Source organism: Labeo rohita, chromosome 2 (genome assembly GCF_022985175.1).
Source record: "Labeo rohita strain BAU-BD-2019 chromosome 2, IGBB_LRoh.1.0, whole genome shotgun sequence".
NCBI lineage: Eukaryota > Metazoa > Chordata > Actinopteri > Cypriniformes > Cyprinidae > Labeo > Labeo rohita.
Window position 1 is genome coordinate 3,042,535 of NC_066870.1, and position 22,900 is coordinate 3,065,434.

A 22,900-nucleotide genomic window follows, 5' to 3' on the forward strand; every position below is an offset into this window, starting at 1 on the left:
GTGCCACCACTTATCATAGTTTTTATGGAGTTATTTTTGTGCCACAACTCTGCCCACACACAAGGGGATATTTTGAGCGTGCAAAAAAATATTGTACATACAACTTGAGTAAACTAAAATCATTTGGAAACTAAATGTTTGTCTGAAAATGTACACATCTGAACACAATTCTGAGATCCCTGTGACTCCATTACACACAAGATCTCAATAGCTCTTCATACGCAGCTTTCACTGCTCACATGCTCAGTGGTGCACAGCATTGTGCCAGATTTTCAGCCTATGAGGGATGAGGGGGGAAATATTGATGACTGGGTACATTTTTTAGAAACAAAGTGTCACTTTGCCCTTCTTTGCAAGAAGATGCATGGTTTTACAAAGCAATAATTCTTTACACATGTGCCCTTTTGCACATAAAATACACTCTCGCATGCACACGGTAATTACACAAAAATAATAACGGTGAATTTCAGTTTGATTATTCTTCTTGCTATTAGAGGATTGTTGTCTAATGGCTCACAATCACATTTAATGGCTCTTGATGACTGATCTTTTCCTTCCTGGCAAGTGATTCTTCAAGACTTGTTGTAAGGCAATGATACAGGCATTTGGCCATGCAATGATTATTGCTTTAACCCTACGGTGTTTTTTGGCCATTTTTGACAGAAAATTAGTTTGTTTTTTTTTTTACTATTGGAATGGTATAAAACTTGGTAAAGGTCCTTGTACTGAATGGGAGGCAAAATTTCATCTAGTGGAAATGTTTGGTACTGCACCCAAACAAAATCTTACTAAAAAGCTTGGTTTTTGAGATATCAACCTCAAATTTGAAACAAAGCTTGTTTAGATTTGGCAAAAAGTGGTTAACAGGTAATAATTATCATAATGTTTCCACAATTTAGTACCATAAAATCTCCTAAAAACACAAAATATTAAATAAAAACATTAGCAAACTAAAAAATTGCACTTTTATTGAAAAAAATAATAATAATAATCTATAATTTTTTACTGTCATGTGAACAACACCAGAGGGTTAACACATTTCTGGAGAAACCAATCATGTTGCAGTGGCAACTAGATAAGACGATAGATTTTCCTAAGTAAGATCATAGGTAGGCTCTTCACATACTGTGCAGGTGGAAGTCTACGCTTGGCAGCGAGGTTAACATGGTTATGGCAGTAATAGATTGCGCCTTGTTGCAGCCAGTGATGAATGCATCTTTGCATGCATATGCTGTACATTTTCCTTTTACCAGACACGAAATGATATTGGTATTGTCTAAAGGTAAATCAGATACCAATGGGGAACAAGTTGAGACAATTTTAGTCTATGCTTCTCAGATTCTTTTGTGAAACATGGCAGTTGTCAAGATTCCACCTCCAGTTCCCGATCTGAGCTGATGGGTGAGATTTACAGGGTTACGTCTGTAATAGAGGGGAACAGGACTGCAAAGACTCATCAGACACTTGAGTCGAGCTATTGAGAGCCTTGCTTGGCTCACTGCGATAATATGCCTTCACTGCGACAATCACACAAAACAATAATCCCAAGCACTTGTGCCATTTGGATTTAGAGGACTCTCTCCAAAGATACTCGAAATTAAAACTAAATCATCCATAACAACCTACGCTCTACAGACAAATCACACTCCATAAAAACTATAATGAGTCTTACCTTCGTCTGGATCAGGTGGCCCAAACTCCAGATTGTATCGCAGAATGTAAAAATTATTCCACACGTATAGCTGGTTATCCCTCGGGTTGTAATCCACAGCTGCGATGTACTGATACTGATTTGGGAAGAGGATATTGACATGCTCTCCTTGCCCAAGTTTGGTGTTATACACGTAGTCAATTTGGCTCTTACTGGCTTCGCTTTCATTCTCCTCATAGGTGGAACGGACTACGTGAAGTATGCCGCACACCATGAAGGCGTTGGAGGCTGAGCGTTTGTCATAGACAGTCTCCCACGTGGCCTCAAAGCGCAGAGTATAAGGATTGAGTTGGCTGAGAACGATACGTCCATTGTTTTGCTCGGTGGCGTAGATAACCCACAGCCCCCGTTCGTCGACCGCTAAGTCGATGTCCGTTTTCCCACCCCAGCGATACGGCGAGGTGTCGTGGTAGTTTGCATTGGCGACTATGGCCTCCCCACTCTTTATCCGAGTCCGCAAGTCAAACTTGACAATATTTCGCGTGCGCTCCTTGTTGAAGAAGATGGCCCCGTCGTAGGCCACAAATCCGGTTCCATCAACGCGGTGCGGGAGCTTGTAGGTAGTCGTCTGTCGGCCGCTTCGCATGTCGTCGAGTGAGGCGTACTCTATGAGCGTGTCGGTGCGGTACGGAGTCCACGGCATGAAGTAGATCTTGTCCCCCGCCTGCAGGGGGTCTTTGCACCAAGCTCCAGACTGCTGCTCAGCCTCAAAGACAAAGGCAGGATCTCCTACCGCTTTCAGAGTTCCAGGGCAAATAAAAACTGGGAAGAAAGGTCAAGAACGAGAGTTAGAAAACGAAGCAGGAATGCACAGTTCCATGCATACTTTGGGTCCAATTCTTTGCGTATGTGTAAGTAAAACATGGATTTCAGATGCTAATGTACCACAGTGTCATAACTGGTGTTGCGTGCATAGGCAAAAGAAAACGAGAGGTTAAGTGAGAGACTGTTTTGAGGTGGCCTTGCTCCCTGAGATTGTTCTCAAACGAGTTTAACTGAGAGGAACAGACAAGAGGGGGGAAAAAGAGGACGGCAAAAAAGTCCTGTAAATGAAAGAAGATGAGAGAAACAACGCTAATGGACAGATAACATTCATTTTGGAGTATCTACGTTCACGATCAACGTCAACAGTATGGGGAGGGTTTGTCGGATTGCTCGCAAAAGCCATACCTTCGAAAGTAAACACACATACATGGATTATGTCTGAGGAAAGAACCGACGACACATGAGAGGCGGGACGAAAGGACACGAAGGTCGAGGGAACAGGATGACAATGCTGTTCAGGACAGATAGGATGACAGCCAAAGGGAAGAGTCTTCGCTCATGTCACTGAGGAACCAATACGAGAGCGAGGCCTTTGCCAAACGCGCCCGTCTCTGGTTGTTGGACCGGTTGGAAATGTAAAGTCTGTGGTGAACAGCATATCACATGCAGATGGCTACAGACAGTTGGCCTCTCTCTCCCATCAATGTCATTGAAGGAAAAAGCCAAATAAAATTAAGCCAGAGTTCATTGTACATGAACCAACTGTGCCAGCTTATCTTACTTTAACGGGAAGCGTGCGACTGTTGTAGCACTGAGTGGAACGGCATAAGAAATGTTTCCAAACAGGTTTTCAAAACTGGTTTTCCCTGTCTTAAAAACAAAAAAGGTCCCACTTTAGTCTCACCACTGGTTGAGTTAAAGTTGGGTTGGACTAGACACTATAAAACAAAGACTAATGTGTTGATAACCCCACTGTGTTTACACTCTGCAGGGAATCAAATGAAAGACGACTGGGATTAAAACATTAGACGATAATATACAATACAGACCGTCTATGTATGAAGTGTATAAAAAGAGGTTGATTGTGAGATTTTAACGTCCAACCCAACATTTTCTGGGCTTGGGTTCAATAAATCTTGTCCGTATCATGTAGGCGATGGGGTGGCGGGGAGAGCAGTGGGAAGGGTTCGAAACCATACAACACAAAACAAGGAGCTGAGGACTGAGAGCCAGAGCAGTCATTTACCTTTTTGCTCCACTTCTATTTTGAGCCGTGGAAAAACAAGAGAATGGAAAGAGCGTCAAGGGAGAGAAAAGATTAGAAGAGAACCCCCTCCCCAAAAAAAGCCTTACATTTACATATACAGGCCAATACGTTTACGTCAAAGAAGAGACCATCCAATGGGAAAATTTACAGCAATAAAATGTTCAAAGAAAATGCTTAGGGACAACACCTGTGTTACTGAGAATAAGGTTTAATTAATCATGTTGCTATCAGTGGACACCTAGCAACAAAGAGAGAAGTTAGCGGTTAGAGAGCAGGAGAAAGAAAAACGACAAGATAAAGAAGCAGACAGCTATTGAAAGGACACAAGCACGCAATCTTTTCTTTCAACCATTAATTTTCTTTCACTTAAAAAAATGCAGAAGATATTCTCCAAGATTAGATCACGAATCATACATTGCCACAAAACAAATCATACATAAATGGGTAAGTCAGTTTATGTATACATTTATATACATTTACATTATCATGACCTCATGTTAATTCAATATGAATAATAATTAAAATTCATTTTAAGCGAATTTCAAATAAGTGACTAAAATGCACGAATGTAGGAAAGGGGCATAGGAACAATTTTGGATCATAAATATTAATTAAGTGACAATGTTTGCAAACTAATTTTCCTGAAAGGAAGAAAGGATTAGTGCTGCAAAGGCCATCTATTCAATCCACTGCCAAAGAAACTATTTGACTTGCAAGCAGGCTTCTGCTTGGTTTGTAAAGTAGTCATTAAAATGAAAAGCCTAGTAAAGCGAAATAAAGTTTGGGGTCTGTAAGATTTTATGTTTTGGAAAAAAGTCTCACCAAGGCTGCATGTGTTTGATCAAAAACACAGTAAAACATTTTAAAATGCAATATCGCTAACTTTTATATTTTAATATACTATAAAATATAATTCATTGCTTTGATCAAAGCTACATTTTCAGCATCATTACTCCAGTCTTCAGTGTCACATGATCCTTCAGAAATCATTCTAAAATGCTGATTATTATCAGTTGTGCTTTTTTTTTTTTTTTTTTGAAACTGTGACACATTTGTATCACGTGACACTTTCATGAATCGAAAGTTCAAAAGAACAGCATTTACCATTATAATTGCATTTACCGTCACTTTTGATCAGTGTAATGCATCCTTGCTGAATAAAAGCATTTTCCACCACAAAGCGGAGAAGCTGAAAATGTTAATGTAACTACCAACAAAAATACAGCGAAAAATAAATATCTGACATTCAGAGGACATTCTTGGAAAAAAAAAAACAAAGTTTGGTCATCACAAAGAGGAAATAGATATGATCCTCCAACAACCATCTGAAAAATACAGAGGCTTTCAATAGAGAGACAAACACAAGAAACAAAGCATCTGTAGAATAGATGACTGAGAAGACAATGTTTTATTCCTCAAGGATGCAGCTGCAAAACTGGACAAAGAATCAGAAATCCACAAGCTGAGCTGAAGACATTAAAGACAGAGTAAGCATGTTTCCATTTAATCACTGAAGGAGAGACAACAGCACGAAGCTAAACGCTGAAACAGACAATGGCTCTGTTCCAAATTCTAAAGAGCTGCTCCGTGTATAGATTATTTTAAGACTTCACTGTTGCACTTCTAACATGTAATATTAATAGCAAATAAATGAAATACTGGGTTTGTGTTTTGTATTTTTGCACTTATTAGGTTATCGTGTTATTTTCTTGGCAACATGGTAAAACTAATTGTGACTGTTTACAAACTTGCATGAAGAGAGAGGTTTCTTTTCATTTAGGGTGTTTCCTTAAAAGAGCAGCTCAGTATGTTTTGGAACCGAGCAATGACATTAGAATAAAACAAGGATAAAACACTCAACCCATTAGTAGGCTCACTATGTACATTTACTTAAAGTGGTATATTATGTGTGGGGTGCTATTACTTATTCAACATCAAAACATGGTTCAAGGACGAAAAAGGGGGTTTAAGCATCAAAACAATATTTATAATAATTTAATATAATAATGTATTATTTAATAATAATATCAACACAATCAATGCAATACAAAAAAAAATCTTGTCAGGCATATTTAAAACATGCATCATTAGATGGCATTATTTAAGAATCACAGTGTGATTGTGTGAATGTTACTTCACCCATATTTTGACATTTTATTTTAAATATTACAGTAGACACCTCACTTGCATTGAATATACATTCTGTTTATATAAAATTACTTTTGTGAATTAAATTTGACGCAGACACCAAAATGAAACGTCTCATCTTTGATCCACATACAAAATATATATATATTTTTAAAATGTAACAACTTAAACATTACGTGCCATACCAAATTGCATAATATTAAATTATATATTAGATTTCAGCATTTTACTGTTCTGCTATTACTTTGCAAGCAATTGACAGTAAAATAAATAAGATAAAAATGCTCTTATTATTGTTTGGTATCGTGCAGTATTTCAGAAAATTTGTAAGATGACTTACTGTATGGCACACATTCATACTGGACCTCAAGATACTTGTACGTCCCAGGACACGGATCTGGAAAGACATCCGAGCCAGTGATCACAACACACTGCGTCCGATTGTTACACCTGAAAAAACAAACAAAATGTAACTAAATTAATTAACGGACAAAATATGCATTATACAAGGTGTTTAGTATACTAATGTACAGTATGCTATCTGCACAATAAAATGCTCCACAATAGGATAGTTCATCCAAAAATGAAAATGTGTTGTTTATTTTGTTATTTACTCACTCTCTGGATTACAGCTAATAATCCTGTAAATAATGTTCAGTTTCTTCGTTTCACTTCATAAGACCTCAATATATCGTCAGGAGCCATGGGAATTCATTTTGTGTTGCCTGATATGCTTTTTTAACTCTCAAAGTGACGGTAGCCATTGACTTGCATTTTATGAATCACAAAGGACCACAGATTCAGCTAAAAATCTTATTTATTGTTCTGCTGAAGAAAAAGAGCCAGCTACATCTTGGATGGCCCGGGGCGGAGAAAAAGATTTTTTCAAACCATAATATAATCAATAGTGACAGACAGTCCCAGTTACTTAAAATTAATATATAGTTATAAGGAGCAAATATTTACTTCTGATCTGTGCATAACTACACGGTATTTTTATGATGAACACACAACATTTATATAAAGCCCCAAAACTACAATTTAAAATACAATGTAAATTCAGGCTCAGAAATGTACAGTAGAATTGAATCTGGAATCCTACTCTTACAGCCAAATGAAATGGAAAAAAGGCATTCATTTAGATCTGATATTACTTGCTACAGCTGTTCTGCTATTATTGCCTAATATTAGATATAAAAAGGCTAATACTGACTGACTACAAAAGTCACCAACATTTCATGCTTCTCTAACAAACAGAGTCATTCATCAAATAAAGTTTAATGAGATTCCTCCAAAATTAAACACAACCAATCTGATCTCATGAGGGGGCTTTTCATATGAATTTTGATTTGTTTGGGGACTAAACTGACTGTTGATATGAATTAGCCACCCATTTGCCAAAACATGAAAAAGTTACATAATGCCATAAGAATGTGTTCAAATTAGTACCTCACATGACCTTTTCCCACTCCTCTAGATTGGTTATGTGTCCATTATGAATATTTTGCTTCTGCATGAAGACATCTTGCATTATTTTTGTTAATTGCACATTCCTTGCATCATGTTCTGCATGCTCTGAGTGTGGCTGTGTTAATACATGCTTACACATCCTCATGTTAACCACAAGGCAGTTTGGCTTTAGGCTAACCAGGAAAAAATACATAAATTAAGAAAAAAACAAAACAAAGCATTAATTCTAACTCAGGGCCAACTTTTGACAAGGAGTATAAAACAGAAAAGAAAAAAGTACAGAAAACCCTAAAGCACTTTAAAATCCCCCAGAACTGAACATAAATACAACTTGAGAGTTTCCTCTGTGGAGCTGTTCACAGGTAATGGTAAATGATGACTGAATATTCATTTTTGGCTGCACTAATGCCATGTTGTTTTCTGCTAGTTAACCCTGATGATGGAGTGAGTAGCACTGCCGGTTAAACCCCTGACAGCTGAAAAATAGATAGCCGTTCCGGTTTTTGGAATTTTTATACTGTGTTTAACCTTAGGTTATTGTCTCTTTAAACCCTGATAGCTCCAGAGCAGGGTTAGCACCAAGGTTGCCAAGTTTGAGGTTTTCCCGTGGAATTGGGCTACTTTTTAAATTGTTGTTGCTGGCTGTATCTTTTTCCCCCTGTAGGTTAAAAGTTTGACATATGACATAAACTGTATTTGACTGAAATGCTGGTGTTGATATCTTTTACCCGTTTTATTTTCTATCAGTGGTAAAACTGACTTTTGCAAGGGAGGGTCACTGGTAAAGAGCCTTCACTCCTGTATGAATGCAGACTGTTTTTTTTATGATTACAACTGGCTGTACTGTGTACTGTGAAATTACAACTGTGTGCATTGCATAAAAAAAAAAAAAAAAAAAAAGTATTTGTGACCCTGGAACACAAAAGCAGTCTTAAAGGATTGGTCCACTTTCAAAATAAAAATGTCCTGATAATTTACTCACCCCATGTCATCCAAGATGTTCAAGTCTTTCTTTCTTCAGTCGCAAAGAAATTAAGTTTTCTGAGGAAAACATTCCAGGATTTTTATCCATGTAGAGGACTTTAATGGTGTGCAACGGACTGAATGTTAAAAATGCAGTCTCAATGCAGCTTCAAAGAGCTCTACATGACTCCAGCCGAAGAATAAGAGTCTTATGTAGTGAAACAACCGATTGTTTTCTAAAAAAATTCAATTCATATACTTTTTAACCTCAAAAGCTTGTCTTGTCTAGTTTTGCGATGCGTACTCTGTGCACTCCGGTTCAATACTCAAAACTCCCATCTCATTTTCTACTCCAACTTCAAAATCATCCTACATTGCTGCAGAAGTACCAACCCTGGTGTTTACAAAGCGAATGTGCAAATAAGAACAAACACCCTTTACAATAAAGGGGAAAAGAGATGTAGTACGATTTTGAAATTGGAGGAGAAAATTAGATGGGAGTACGCATGCGCATCGCAGATCTAGACAAGACGAGCATTTGTGGGTAAAAAGTGTTTAAATATTAATTTAAGAAAATAACTAATTGTTTCGCTAGGTAAGACCCTTCTTCCTTGGCTGGGATCATTTAGAGCCCTTTGAAGCTGCACTGAAACTGCATTTTTAACCCTCAATCCATTGAGAACCACTGAAGTCCACTATATGGAGAAAAATCCTGGAACGTTTTCCTCAAAAAACTCAATTTCTTTGCGACTGAAGAAAGAAAGACATGAACATCTTGGTAAATTATCAGGAAAGTTTTGTGGAAGTTGAGTAAAGTATCACGGGTATTTTTGTAGCAATAGCCAACGATACATTGTATGGGTCAAAATTATCATTTTATCTTTTATGCCAAAAATCATCAGGATATTAAGTAAAGATCATTTTCCATGATATTTTGTAAATTCCCTACCATAAATATATCAAAACTTAATTTTTGATTAGTAATATGCATTGCTAAGACATTTGGACAATTTAAAGGTGATTTTCTCAATATTTTGATTTTTTGGCACCCTCAGATTCCAGATTTTCAAATGGTTGTATCTCAGCCAAACATTGTCCTATCTTAACAAACCATACATCAATGAATGGAAAGCTTATTTATTCAGCTTTCAGGTGATATATACATCTCAGTTTCAAAAAACTGACCCTTACAACTAGTTTTGTGGTCCACGGTTTTTTAACTCAGATCTGGCAACCCAAGTTAGGAAAGCAATACAGAGTGCAACAATGCAGTGTTACAGTATAACAGCAATAAACAAACAACCTATTATAAACTAAATGGTGTACACGCTATATGTCATTTTAGTTTGGGAAAATCTAAATATCAAATAGTGACAGAAAACACATTTATTAAAGTGAAGAACACTTTTAACCATTTCATCCCTTATAATAGATTCAAAATCTGTACACTATTTTCACATTTTGATAACTAGAATGCTATATATATTTCTCTTTTTTTTCAAAAACTGATGCAGTATATATATATATATATATATATATATATATAGGTAACACTTTAGTTTAGGGACCAATTCTCACTATTAACTAGTTGCTTATTAGCATGCATATTACTAGCTTATTGGCTGTTTATTAGTACTTATAAAGCACATATTTTGACCTTATTCTGCATCCTTAATCCTACCCAGTACCTGAATTTAACAACTACTTTATTGACTATTAAAAAGCAGCAAATTAAGAGTTTATTGGCAGGCAAAAGTCATAGTTAATAGTTTATTAATGACAAGAATTAAGTGTGACCTATATATCTTACCTTACTAAAAACTTTTTTTTTTTTTTTTTTTTTTCATTTTTTTTTTTTTTTTTTTAGATGTCTCTTCCAAATCACAATAGACCAGAATGCATTATGAGGGTTAATTTTACGGTTATATGGTCCAAAAAGTATGTTTAGGACCTACAATCAGCTATAGGAGCAAGAAAAAGGCCTGTAAATAGTGTTGGCTATTAAAACTGCCTGATTTTAGGGGAACATTTGCAGAATTCTGTCTATTGGATTTAAAAAGTGCGTTAAAATGGGGCTGAGAAAACAGTACTTGGTATGTAAATTAAAGGTAGAAACATTCATTTCCTGTAAAGCTGCCTAGAAAGGGCATGTATCGTGAAATATGCTGTACAAATAAATGTGAATTGAATGCATTATCAAAGTAGCCACAATATGTGGTTTGCTTTAGATATACACGATCACAAAACCCAGCAAGCAGTCACCAGTCTGTGTGAGTTCACGCATTTAGTCAAATGTGAACCTCTTCAGAGAGCCACTAATATAGAGAGTGGATATTTACTCAGGACCACAGGTATATTGCAAAGCTCTGCCATTTCAAATAAATGGCCAGCTTTTGCAAAAGCAGAAATTAAACATCAAATTTAGGCCGTCCTGAAAGCAAAAGCATATGTTTCATTTATGGGAAGTCTTGAGTATTTCCTCAAATTCCAAACTAACATTGACAGAATGGAATATGTCAAACTCTAATGAGGTTTGGGCAAATTAAAGTGGACTAACACAGGTGGCGTTTATTTATAAAAGAAGTCTTTTCCTTTTTTTTTCATTCTCTGGAAGAATTTGAACTTGAGTTTGCATGTTAAAACTGCAGAGCTTTTCGCTAAAAGAACAACCACACAAAATCCAGTATCTACAAGCGAATAGGAAACGAGGAAATAGCATCCACATTTGGTCTACAGGCAATGCTTGGCAAACAGTCTTTTACCTTTGAGATACAATTTTATATGCATCCGGGAGGTAACAATTAATGTTTTCCATCTGGAACGGGTCGGCGTCGCATATCTTGTCGTCTGTGCGGCCGTAGTTGGCGGTTTCGATCATGATGACATCACTCCCCGGGCAGCGCAGATCAATGGGGTAACCCTCACAGGACAGCTCTCTCCGCACCAGACCGAACGGCAGGGCTGCACGACTGAAGGCTAAAGGAAAGAAAGGAAGATCAGAGATTAGGCCGTTCCTGGTGTCCGGCCCCACCAACACCGAACACAGATAAATCTCAAACAAAGTGTCCTTGTGAAAGACTTCAAGTGCAACCGTTTTGAAAACTGTCTCTGTGATATCTGAATAGGCGGACATTTTTGCAATCCTTGCTTTCTGTTTTAAATGTATTTCATGTCATGTTTTAAAATCCCATTTGAAATTAGCAAATTAACTTATTTGACAGTCGTACGTTACTTAATTATTTTCATCCCAGTTAAAGAGAAGGGGGGTATCTAAAAAACTATACAAACGCATCCTTTTAATTATGCAATGAATAAAAAGCATTATGTTTAGTGCTAGAAAATTACTAGGTTGATACTAGATATTTATCAGTAGTAATATAAATAACAAATAGCTTCCATTTTAACAGCAAGCCCAGATATTTTGATATCTGCTCCGCCAGACATTACTTTACTTGCATGAAGTAATAACTTGGTTTGGTGTCATTTCTAAAATTACAGACTGCACTTTTAGCACGTATTATGTCTACAGCTGCCGCGGTAATGTCATAACATTATTCTTAAATTGCATCAGCCCGATTCCCCGAGTCCTGTGTGAAGTAGATGGGTCAGCATATTTCTTTTTGGTCCAGCAAATTCACAATTTACCACATAAACATGTCAACAAAAAACAGAGAAATGTTTCCTGATACCTCCAATAATGCATGTCACCAAACGAATAAACAGTAAGACATCATTTGTGCATTTAGCCTGTATAAAGCTTGCATTTGATTTGTTTTGCATCCACACAAAAAGGCATCATTCTATAAAATATGACTATTTAAGACCGCCATGCAGAAGCTATGGTCATGACCATATGGTTGGTAATATTTCCTTAAGATGCAGGGAATGTTTTGAAGTGTGGGAGGACAAAGTAGATGATATTAATGATCAAAATATAAAGAGGCGTTTTTTGTTGCCGTGCCATATTTGAGATATTAATGTAATGCTGCACAGTGAGGTTTCCAGACCACATGCTTTCAAAGATGCAAGCAGAGATATAAGTGCAATATTAGACATTGGTGGTGTTAGAGGGTTTGAGGTAGAGACACCAGATTTGCTGTGCTTTACATTGAATGTCCTCTAAGTGTGTGCCGAATTTCATAACTTGTTCGCATAGGATTCAATGAGCTGCCATATGTGAGAAGAAAACGAACAAACACTGTACGTGCATACACATCTTCAGCGCAAGCAACAATTATGAGGCCAACCACTTATGGGACGTCCAGATAAGTTCAATAAATTAAAATAAAGAACAAATAGCAGAAAGGCATATGCCAAACTTTGACACAATTATTCAGGCGTTATAAACATTTTTCTCCATTTTTATGACTCTTTGGCAAGAAACATAATTTGCAGCATTGCAAAACTGTAAACTTGAAACAACTTTAAACAGTTAATCAGATGTGTATCAGTATAATGGATCTATGCAGTTGGTCTTAAAGTGACAGCAGCCTAATCAACAAACGAATTGTTCTCTGAATGAATAATTTGCTGTTTAAAACTCCTCATACGAGTGTCTGCATGTATAATTCAGTTTAGACATTTGGAATTGGAAGAATAATTTGTGTCTGTGGAGTGAAAAGGATCACTGGAGAAGTGAATGAGGACTGAGAGAGTGAGGGCGAAGGCAAAGGCGCAGCCACCCCTGTGTTGCCAGATCAAGGTATTACAAGCGTCTTTGGACTTGTCTTTTCCACATAATTTGACACTTCAGAATGTTAAGTGGGAAGTTGCAGTTTAAGGGGTTTTTTATTATTATTTACAAAAGGTTTGAACTAATTTTGATTTTGTGTGTTTGTTTGTTTGTTTGTTTTTTTATTTGTTTTTGTAACAATATCTGGCAACACTGCATTGCAGGCACTTTAACTGACAGTAATCCAAGAAGCCCACAAACAGGTTTTTGCTGAAAGGATACCAGTAAGCCAAATGCAAAAAAACATGATATTATCTGTTATCAAAGCTATCCAAAATGTAGCATTTAACACTAGTACACAGATCTGTAGAACAATGAGGTTACAGAATGAAATGAAATATGCATACACTAGGCACGAAGAAGTCAGTGCTATTTCATTCAGCATAGTGGTAAAGTCATGCTGAAAACATTCATAAGCTGTCATCTTTATAGCAATGGGTATAAAAGAAAACTATAACAGAAATATGTTTTGTTACATGAATAATAAACAACTGATTATTACAAATATTATTACAAATTATTCACCCCTAACCAAGTAAAGTATTAACAAATGTTGATGCAATATGATATAATTTAATAATGCTCATCCCTCCAAAACAGAGAAAAAAAGTCTTTCACAAATATTTACATGTCTGTAAATATTTACAACTCCAGACCTCACTAATTTTCAAACCCATGATTAAACAAGAAAAGAAAAAGAGAAAATCACTCACTGCTTTGGACTGAATCACAGTAGTTGTTTTTAAAAAGGCTTAATCTATATTTAATTTACACAAACAAACACGTCTGCTTGAAAGAATGAAGAATGTTGTAAACAAGTTGTTGTAAAAAATGTATAAATAACCACTGTTTTTTTTTTTTTTTTTTACTGAAATGTTTATTTTAGGAAAATATATATATATATTTTTTTATTCTATAGATAAACAGACATGGTATGGCACAGCTATTAAATCTGTGTCTGTATTCCATGTTCCAGTCTTAAGACTTCATATTAACAGGTTAACACATTCATTTATCTAGCAATTTAACTAAACTTGCAATGATTTTAGCTACTAGTGAACTAAAATCTTTCAACATTTAACTGACAAAAAAATTCAGATGACTAAAACTAAATGGCATTTAAGTGAAAAGACCATGACCATGACTAAATTAAGACTGCAATAGAGGCCTTTTTTTTTTTTTTTTTTTTTCAAATGCAAAGTAACATTAAATCCAGTCAGCATGTAACCAGTTCCATGTATCTTGTGGCTCTGTTTAGCTTTTGTTGTAGTGATGCTGTGTTAAGAGTTGCTATATGCATGTTCTGTTAAATAGCTTTGTTTTATCTATTTTGTATATTTCTGCTTAATGCAAGAATTGATCTATTTTTTTGCATTGAGGTTATTACTGCAGCTATCTGGGCTTCCAGAACACTTCAAGTGTCAAATACATGCTGTAAATAAAAATGGGAAACATGAATAACCCATCTATAATGATTCTAATGCTGTTCTAAGCCACCAACAAGTGAAAACAAATAGCAGCCTGACATTGCGTGGCCACAGACGCGTGACAAAGTGACAGAAGAAAAAAAAAAATGCAGAAATGGAAATGCATATCATCACTTGAGTCGGAAGCACTGATGAATACAGAGCTCCTTGCCTGTTAGCAAACAGATTCCCTCAGGAAAATAGTATTACACTTTGTATTACACTACCTTGTGGACGATTATTCAACCTAATCTAGACAGACTGTGCATATTTCATGACAAGCTATTAGTTAAGGCTGCTATAATTTAATGTTTCGCTGATGACAGGGTTTTTTGGCTTTTATATCAGTTGCACCACATATGTCACAAGGTAAATTTTAACTTATGTTTGGATGATATAACTCAACTGGTCATTATGGGCCACAACCAAAAATTTTATTGGAAGCAATAAACTTTTTTCATGAAGGTCTCTAGAGGATACACGACTGAATAGCTGAATTATGTCACAGCGCATGCAAAGTGTCAAATGTCAATTGTTTGTCAATGTGTCATAATAGACAGCATTCATCCCATCACACGCTCCGCTTTTATGCTTCAAAAGTTAAGCAAACCTTGAGCACCCACCAGAAACGCACAACGTTCATTTAAATTTAAGCACTCAAAGCTTTCACTGCATTTCTGTACTCAAGTATTTGTGAGTGGAAATGAATAAAGAACATAAAACCTTGCAGTATGAAGTGTGTTATTACTTATTTTATAGAGAGACATAGACAGGAGGTTGGATATGTGGCCTTTTGCCCTCACAGACCGAGACTCTTGAGGACTGAACATGATGCTCCGGATCCACTCCAGGATTTCCATTTCGCACTCACATCCCAACCACATTCAGCAGGCAGTGAGTTAGTGAAGCAACAATGCTCAATGCTGCACAAACAGTTCAAAAATACTGCTTTTGTTTTTTGTTTTAAGATTGATGTTGTCTAATCTACACTGTTCACGATTGGTTGTCAATTTGTAATTAATTGTGCAGCACTAATTTAGGGTTTCCACAGGGTTTATGAAGGTGAATTTTTAAGACCTTGTTTAGACCAAGTACACAACCTAAGGAAAATGTTAAAAAAAAAAAATACAATACTACAATATGGTCTCTAAATCTGCTGCAACTTTTCTCTAAAAACTGCAACTTTTACTGTACATTCTGATCACAGTGCCAAACAACTGCTGTTATTCTTCAGTATTTTACCCCACAAACAAATATTTGTTCTTGTTTTAAGCATAAACTCACTTAATTTTGTTCCATTTCTCAGAAAACAATACTGTGTATCTTCATTTTACAAAATCTATATACACACTACCAGTCAAAGTTTTTGAACAGAAAGATTTTAAATGTTTTTCAAAGTCTCTTCTGCTCACCAAGCCTGCATTTATTTGATCCAAAGTGCAGCAAAAACTGTAAAACTGTTTTTAGTATTTAAAATAACTTATAAATAAAATTTCTATTTGGATATATTTTAAAATGTAATTTATTCTTGTGATTTCAAAGCTGATTTTTAGCATCATTACTCCAGTCACACAATCCTTCAGAAATCACTTTAATATTATGATTTGCTGCTCAAACAAACATTTATTATGATTATGTTTTATTAATAGAAAGTTCAGAAGAACAGCATTTATCCAAAATAGAAATCTTTGTAACATTATAAATTATAAATTTCTTTCAATTATAAATTATTTTATAAATTATTTCTTTCAATTATAAATGTCTTTTTCATCACTTCTGATCAATTTAAAGCATCCTTGTTCAATAAAAGTATTAATTTATATAACTTTCCCCCACCCAGAAAAAATAAATAAATAAAAATAAAAAAAACTGACTCCAAGCTTTTTAATGGTATAGTGTATAATGTTACAAAAGCTTTTTATGTCAGATAAATGCTTATCTTTGGATGTTTCTATTTATCAAAGTGTTCTGGAAAAAAAAAGTACTCAACTGTTTTAAATATTGATAATACTCATAATAAAAAATATGTTTCGTGAGCAGCAAATCAGCATATAAGAATGATTTCTGGAGTAATGACGAGTAATGATGCTGAAAATTTAGCTTCGAACAGAAATAAATTGCATTTTAAAACAAATTCAAACAGAAGGCAGCTATTTTAAATAGTAAAAATATTTTACAATATTACTGCTTTTTGCTGTATTTTGGATCAAATAAGTGCACACTTGGTGAGCAGAAGAGACTTCTTTAAAAAAATAAAAATAAAAAAAACTTTTTACTGGTAATGTATATATGTATAATTAATTTGTACGACTGTTTTTTTAACAGCTTGGCTGGCAGGAAGGAGAAGATATATCAAAATGTTATGTTCTTATCAAGCTGCTGCAAGGTTTTGGCTATAGCAAAATTCAGCGTGTATCTTGAGAACATCCTGCTGTCCATGTGTGTCAAACAAACAGCATTTCTCTGACTTTTGACGAAAGCGAGTGAGATGCTACAGCATGAGCCAACTCAATGATCACAGCAATATTTCATGTCAGGATCTCCAGCTGCCAGTTGTGTTTTCTGCTCTCTGTTCCCTGGTTAGCCTCTCTCAGACTTCTGCTTTCATGACGGTGTCTCATAATGCCACACACTCATGACTCAGTCATGCACTACCAAACTCACTCAGCAGCTCAGCACTAATTACCCTCTCCAGTCACTGCATCTCAAATCAGCTGAATGCTGACTTTTTATTCTAATTATTTAAGCATTATTTTAATGATGTTACAGTGTTACTGAAAATATCACTGGTAAAACACTACGGCCTGGTTCACAGACAGGTCTTAGACGAAGCCAGGTTCAGCCCATAGTTCAATTAGGACATTTATATAATTTTTATAAACGTGTTTAGAAAAAAAATGAAAATTACTGGTGTGCATCTGGAGACAAAACAAAGGCACTGATATATTTTAGGATCAGTCAGTGCAAGTTTCTTTCAGTTGAAACAGCTCAGATTTACATTTTAGTCTAGGACTAGGCTTGAGCCTTGTCTGTGAAACCAGGAGAATAATAAAGAATCTTAGATCTTAAGTTGGAAGGTTTTCTAATATAATTAGGGTCCTATGAAAATCACTGAAAACATTTTACAATAAGTTGTCATTGATGTCAGATGAAGCATGCACTGAAAACTAAAAATGTCCAGTATACAGTATTTATTAATCTTGGTTAATATTAGTTTATAAAAAATAAATAAATAAATAAAAATAATAAAAATGCAACTGTTGTTAGATTATATCAGCTGTGGCCCACTGAATAATTTTAACAGATGGTAAATGTTAGAATCAACATTAACTAAGATTAATAAGTCTTTTAGACTTATTCTTCATTATTAGTTCTTGTTAACTACTACACATACGTTAATAAATGAAACACAATTGTAAAGTGTTACCAATTTCTTTCTTTTTTCTGGGTTTCACTGTAAGGGTTAAATGTCAATAATTATATAAAAAATATCTCTAATTAATTTTCACTTAAACACTTTATACAAATGTTACAGTTCCTGAATTTTTTTCTGAATTGTGTGTTTTTTATTTTTTATTTATTTATTAATTTATTACAAATTTATAATAAAAATGACACTAATCAGTTTAATTATTTTTAAATATACATTTAAACAGTTTAATTTTTTGGCAACAAACAAAGCAGGTTTACCATTCAAATTTAAAAATGGATGGGAGAAAAAAAAAAAAAAATCAACTTATACTTTGTAACATTCCATTTTTTCAACTGTTGAAAAATCCAACTATACTTTACTTTATGCCTAACTTCAAATAGTATAAAATTTTTTTAACATCGTCTTTAAAAATTAAACAAGACGAAAATTATGCATGAGGTATTTAAACCGCCGTTTCCACAAAATGTGCTGGTGTTTGTGTAAGATTTATGAATCACATGCAGAGATAAGCATAAGTAAGGCATTTATAAGCTGGCTGACTTACGAGTGTAAATTTTATGCTGGTCTTGAAACACTGAGCTCAGTCTCGAGCCTCGGGGTTTGTTTCACAAAATGACCAGCCGATTGTTCAATATCCTTGACTAATGTGATGCATTTCTGAGTGAAAGAACATACTTACTGGAAAATAATGCGGGCCAGACTTCATTGTGTCCTTTGTAATTTGGCCGTTAGCCCGCATGTGTCATTTCACTGGCAGAGAAACTGACTTTATTTTGATAATGAGCCTTTGTTGTTCTTTGCAAAGACATGCACAGATGAACAGTGCAAACAGGGTTTCAGTTGAGCTTTCCGTAGGACACGTCCACTTCATGTTGCAGTCTGAAACATGTCGCCCCACTCACCGGCTCTCCAGAGTCACTATTTATTTCCACACACCAGCACAGTTTTTCAAACTCACCTTCTGCCAGCAGCAGTTGAGATTTACATCAAAGCTGGGAAGGAAGAGAGGAAAAGAGTAACAGTCGCCCGAAACGAGCCTGCCAAAGCACGCGCGGCTCTTTATCTCGCGCTTTCTTTTAACTGAACTCATGTTAAGGGCGAATCCTATGCCATACATAATACATTACATGAAATCTTCCATGCATTGCCATGGCAACAGTTCTAGCTGAATTGTAATTGGCTGTGATTCCGTTCCTCTTGGAATTTTATCAGGAATTCTGGTCAGTGGCTGGAAAAGTAGCTGTTCTTATGCATCTTCCTAGTGTTTGCTGTGGGCTCAAGCCAGCATAGCCAATACCGTTGCACAATATACCCCATTTTCTGCTGCTCGACAGAACTTTTATTAATTTTTTTTCCTTCAGTGTTTGTCTCTCTAAGCAGCTCTGCTCACTGTAAACTTTTCTTATCAACTCCAACTCTGTATGTGCTGAGTTTATGCATTTTTGGAATGCATTTTGATTCACTTTATGCACATATATATATATATATATATATATATATATATATATATATATATATATATATGCATCATTTTCTATATGCAAACATTTCTGTAGACAGAAGTTTACAGAATTTCCCCAAAATAAAACTTTGAGGATTTAAAATGTTAAACACTCAAGAGTTTAAACATTTAACAGTGAAGAAATAAATGTGGAATTTACTCACTTGCTTTACTTACTTCAATTTACTTTACTTAACTTTACTTACTGAACTGACTTACTTTTCTTACTTTACTAACTTAATTACTTACCTTACCTGACTTAACCTCACTTACTTAACTTTCCTAACATAACTTACCTTACTTAACTTTACTTACTGAACTGACTTACTTTTCTTACTTTACTAACTTAATTACTTGACTTACCTTACCTGACTTGACTTACTTAACCTTCCTTACTTAACTTTCCTAACTTAACTTACCTTACTTAACTTGACTTACTTTTCTTACTTTACTAACTTGCTTACCTTACCTGACTTAACTTTACTTACCGAATTGACTTTTCTTACTTTAATAACTTAATTACTTAACCTTCCTTACTTAACTTAACTTTCCTAACTTAACTTACCTTACTTAACTTTACTTACTGAACTGACTTTTCTTACTTTACTAACTTTATTACTTACCTTACTTGACTTAACCTTAATTAACCTTACCTGACTTAACTTGACTTTTCTTACTTTAATAACTTAATTACTTAACTTAAACTTCCTTACTTAACTTAACTTTCCTAACTTAACTTACTTACTTAACTTTACTTACTGAACTGAATTTTCTTACATTACTAACTTACTTACCTTACCTGACTTAACTTTACTTACTGAATTGACTTTTCTTACTTTAATAACTTAATTACTTAACTTAAACTTCCTTACTTGTCTTACCTTATCTGACTTAACTTTCCTAACTTAACTTACTGAACTGACTTACTTTTCTTACTTTACTAACTTACCTCACCTTACTTAACTTACCATACTTAACCTACCTTACTTAACTCAACCTACCTTACTTAACTTACTGAACTGACTTGTCTTACTTTACTACCATAGTTAACTTAACTTACTTAACCTACCTTACTTAACTTACCGAACTTAACTTAACCTAACTTAACCTAACTTAACTTACTTTACTTGCCTGACTTACCTTTATTTTACTTTAAGATCTCAGCTTTATTTTATATATTATTTAATATTTGTATATTTTACATATAATGCCTTATACGTATATATACATACATATATACAGGCACAGACACAATTTATGACATATAAGAGTAAATGTATTTAATCTTTAGGCCACTAACTTAGGCAAGTCATTTTTCCAGTTTTGTTACAATTTTCAATCATTTCTAACTTTCCTCAAGGAAAAGTCAGCACTCAGTGAGCATTTAGGCAGAAAAGCAGCGCGTCTCCCAAGCGTGCGAGTGTGAGGGCCAGTTCCAGCAGGATTCCTGCCTGTCACCCTCCATTAATGCAAATTTGATTGGCCTTTGTGGCTTTAGGAACAGCAAACAGCTGCATGCAAATCCAACACACTCCCCCTCGACCGGCCCCCATTGTGTCCCGGACTCCACGGGGGATTTCTCAGACAGAAAAATGGGTGGAGAAGAGAAAAGGATGGTGTCATCTTTAGAAAAGTATGAGAAGTCCCACAGTAGACCCAGCAGGGACTTCTTGAGCCTACTTGTCTTTTTTGTGATTTTCTTCCCTTATTACTGGACGCCAAGTAGCTTCAGAAGAAAAGGAAAATGTGCAAACTGCTCTCAAGTGCCTATAATCCAATATACAGAGCAATGCAGCGCTTACTGTGTTGTACTGTATTTTCCGAAAGGATTTAGATGGATTGGGAGGGGGGTTCGACTACTTTTAAAATGCAGTTTTTGTCCTTCTGCAGTTTCTTTCTTCTCAGCACTTCAGCCTCTAAATTTTGCTGTTGTTCAAGGAATTTTTTCCATCAGAAAAAAAAAAAAAAAAAAAAAAAAAAGTACTTGTGCCAAAATGCACCGCAAGACAAAACAAGAGTTTACCAAACACTACACATAATGATTTTGTGGCATCATCAAAAACTGCTCTGTTTATGTGAGCATCTAAAAAAGCCCAACACAGTGACAGTGACTCACATCGAAGGCATGAGTTTGGGTCGGGACTGTCCGGTTTTGGGGCTGAAAAATGGCATATGGGGAGTGTTTATGAAACTTTTTTCAAATGAATTATTCATTATTTGTGCAATTTCACCTACACTTAGATTTGTAATGCTAGTGGCGGAGAAATGATTTGACCTGTTGATCTCAGTTCAGCTGGAAAGATGCAGGAGCTCCTAATTGGCATTATTTTAACATTGTTTATCACTGGAAAAACCTGCCTCTACCTACATTTCTGCAGAACTCCAAAAATGTACCTATATATACACAATTCAATGCAGTTTCCAGCTGAAACAAACGCTAGTGACATAAAAACATTGACAACATTTTTTAATTATGATTAAAGGAACACTACTACGTTATGACCTCAAAACCCTATCACCATAGTGTGCGATTTGTAAACTGATGCAATTTGCTGTTTGCATCACATAACCAGCTCCATTTTTATGGCTTTTCTGGCATAATGAACTTGCTCAGTAGCGCACCTAGTAAAGTATAGAGTAAAACAGTTTGGAAGTAAAAACTCCATTCATTTTCTCTATAGGAAAATTGCTTTTTAACAAGTAATAAAAACAATAATAAACCTTCAAAGACAGACCAGTTGCAAGGTTGTTGATCGACTGCATTTGGTTTTTTTGAATCCATCTGTCCACATTAATTTTCTGTGTTTAATAATGAAATTTGTGGTGAACAACTACATTACCCATGATGCTGCACAGAAAATTCCACCAATCAGAGTCGTCAGTGAGCAAAGTGAGCCAAAAGAGCTCTCTCATGAAGCACTGCAAATGACATAAGTCAGCTGCGAAACACGAAACATGCTAGAAGCAACGTATCAGTTTTGCTATATGTAAACATCCTTTGTGTATTCACGACAGAATTAAAAAAAAATAACATGCATTCTAAATAATCCTTTTTATTTTGGTAAAATATTTAACATTTGCCAGATTCTCCAAGGTGTAAACTTTTGACCACAACTGTACATACAATGCATGCAAAAAATAAGTGTAGTAGTAGTGAGCTATACTTGAGGAACTGAAGGGCAAAAGTAAACCTTGACAGACAAAACCAGGTTCCAGACTGTGACTAATCTACAACAGACCTGGAACACACCCACTATAGAGATGAAGAAACATGCGAGTATGGAAAAATAGTCGGGGACCATTTGACAACAAGCACCTTTATCATTACTAACAGCTGTCATGAAAAAAAAAATGTCTTGACTATACTCTCAAATATTAAGAAATTAGTATTATAGTACTTTGATAATTGGTATTTTCAGTCTGAAGGAATAATTTCTTTGGATA

The 22,900-nt window shown here is 35.3% G+C and overlaps 1 protein-coding gene across 6 annotated transcripts in view; it reads right to left on the reverse strand.

Moving 5' to 3' along the window:
- The window catches only part of LOC127181102 (adhesion G protein-coupled receptor L2), a 133,638-nt gene that overhangs the window by 74,485 nt on the left and 36,253 nt on the right, over positions 1–22,900 (reverse strand). For all 6 annotated transcript variants that reach the window (XM_051135646.1, XM_051135655.1, XM_051135641.1 and 3 more), the window contains exons 3-5: positions 11,087–11,300; positions 6,232–6,341; positions 1,673–2,473 (exon numbers count right to left, since the gene is read on the reverse strand). In XM_051135646.1, the coding sequence (XP_050991603.1) occupies positions 1,673–2,473; positions 6,232–6,341; positions 11,087–11,300 (1,125 nt within the window). The remainder of the gene's footprint in view (positions 1–1,672; positions 2,474–6,231; positions 6,342–11,086; positions 11,301–22,900) is intronic.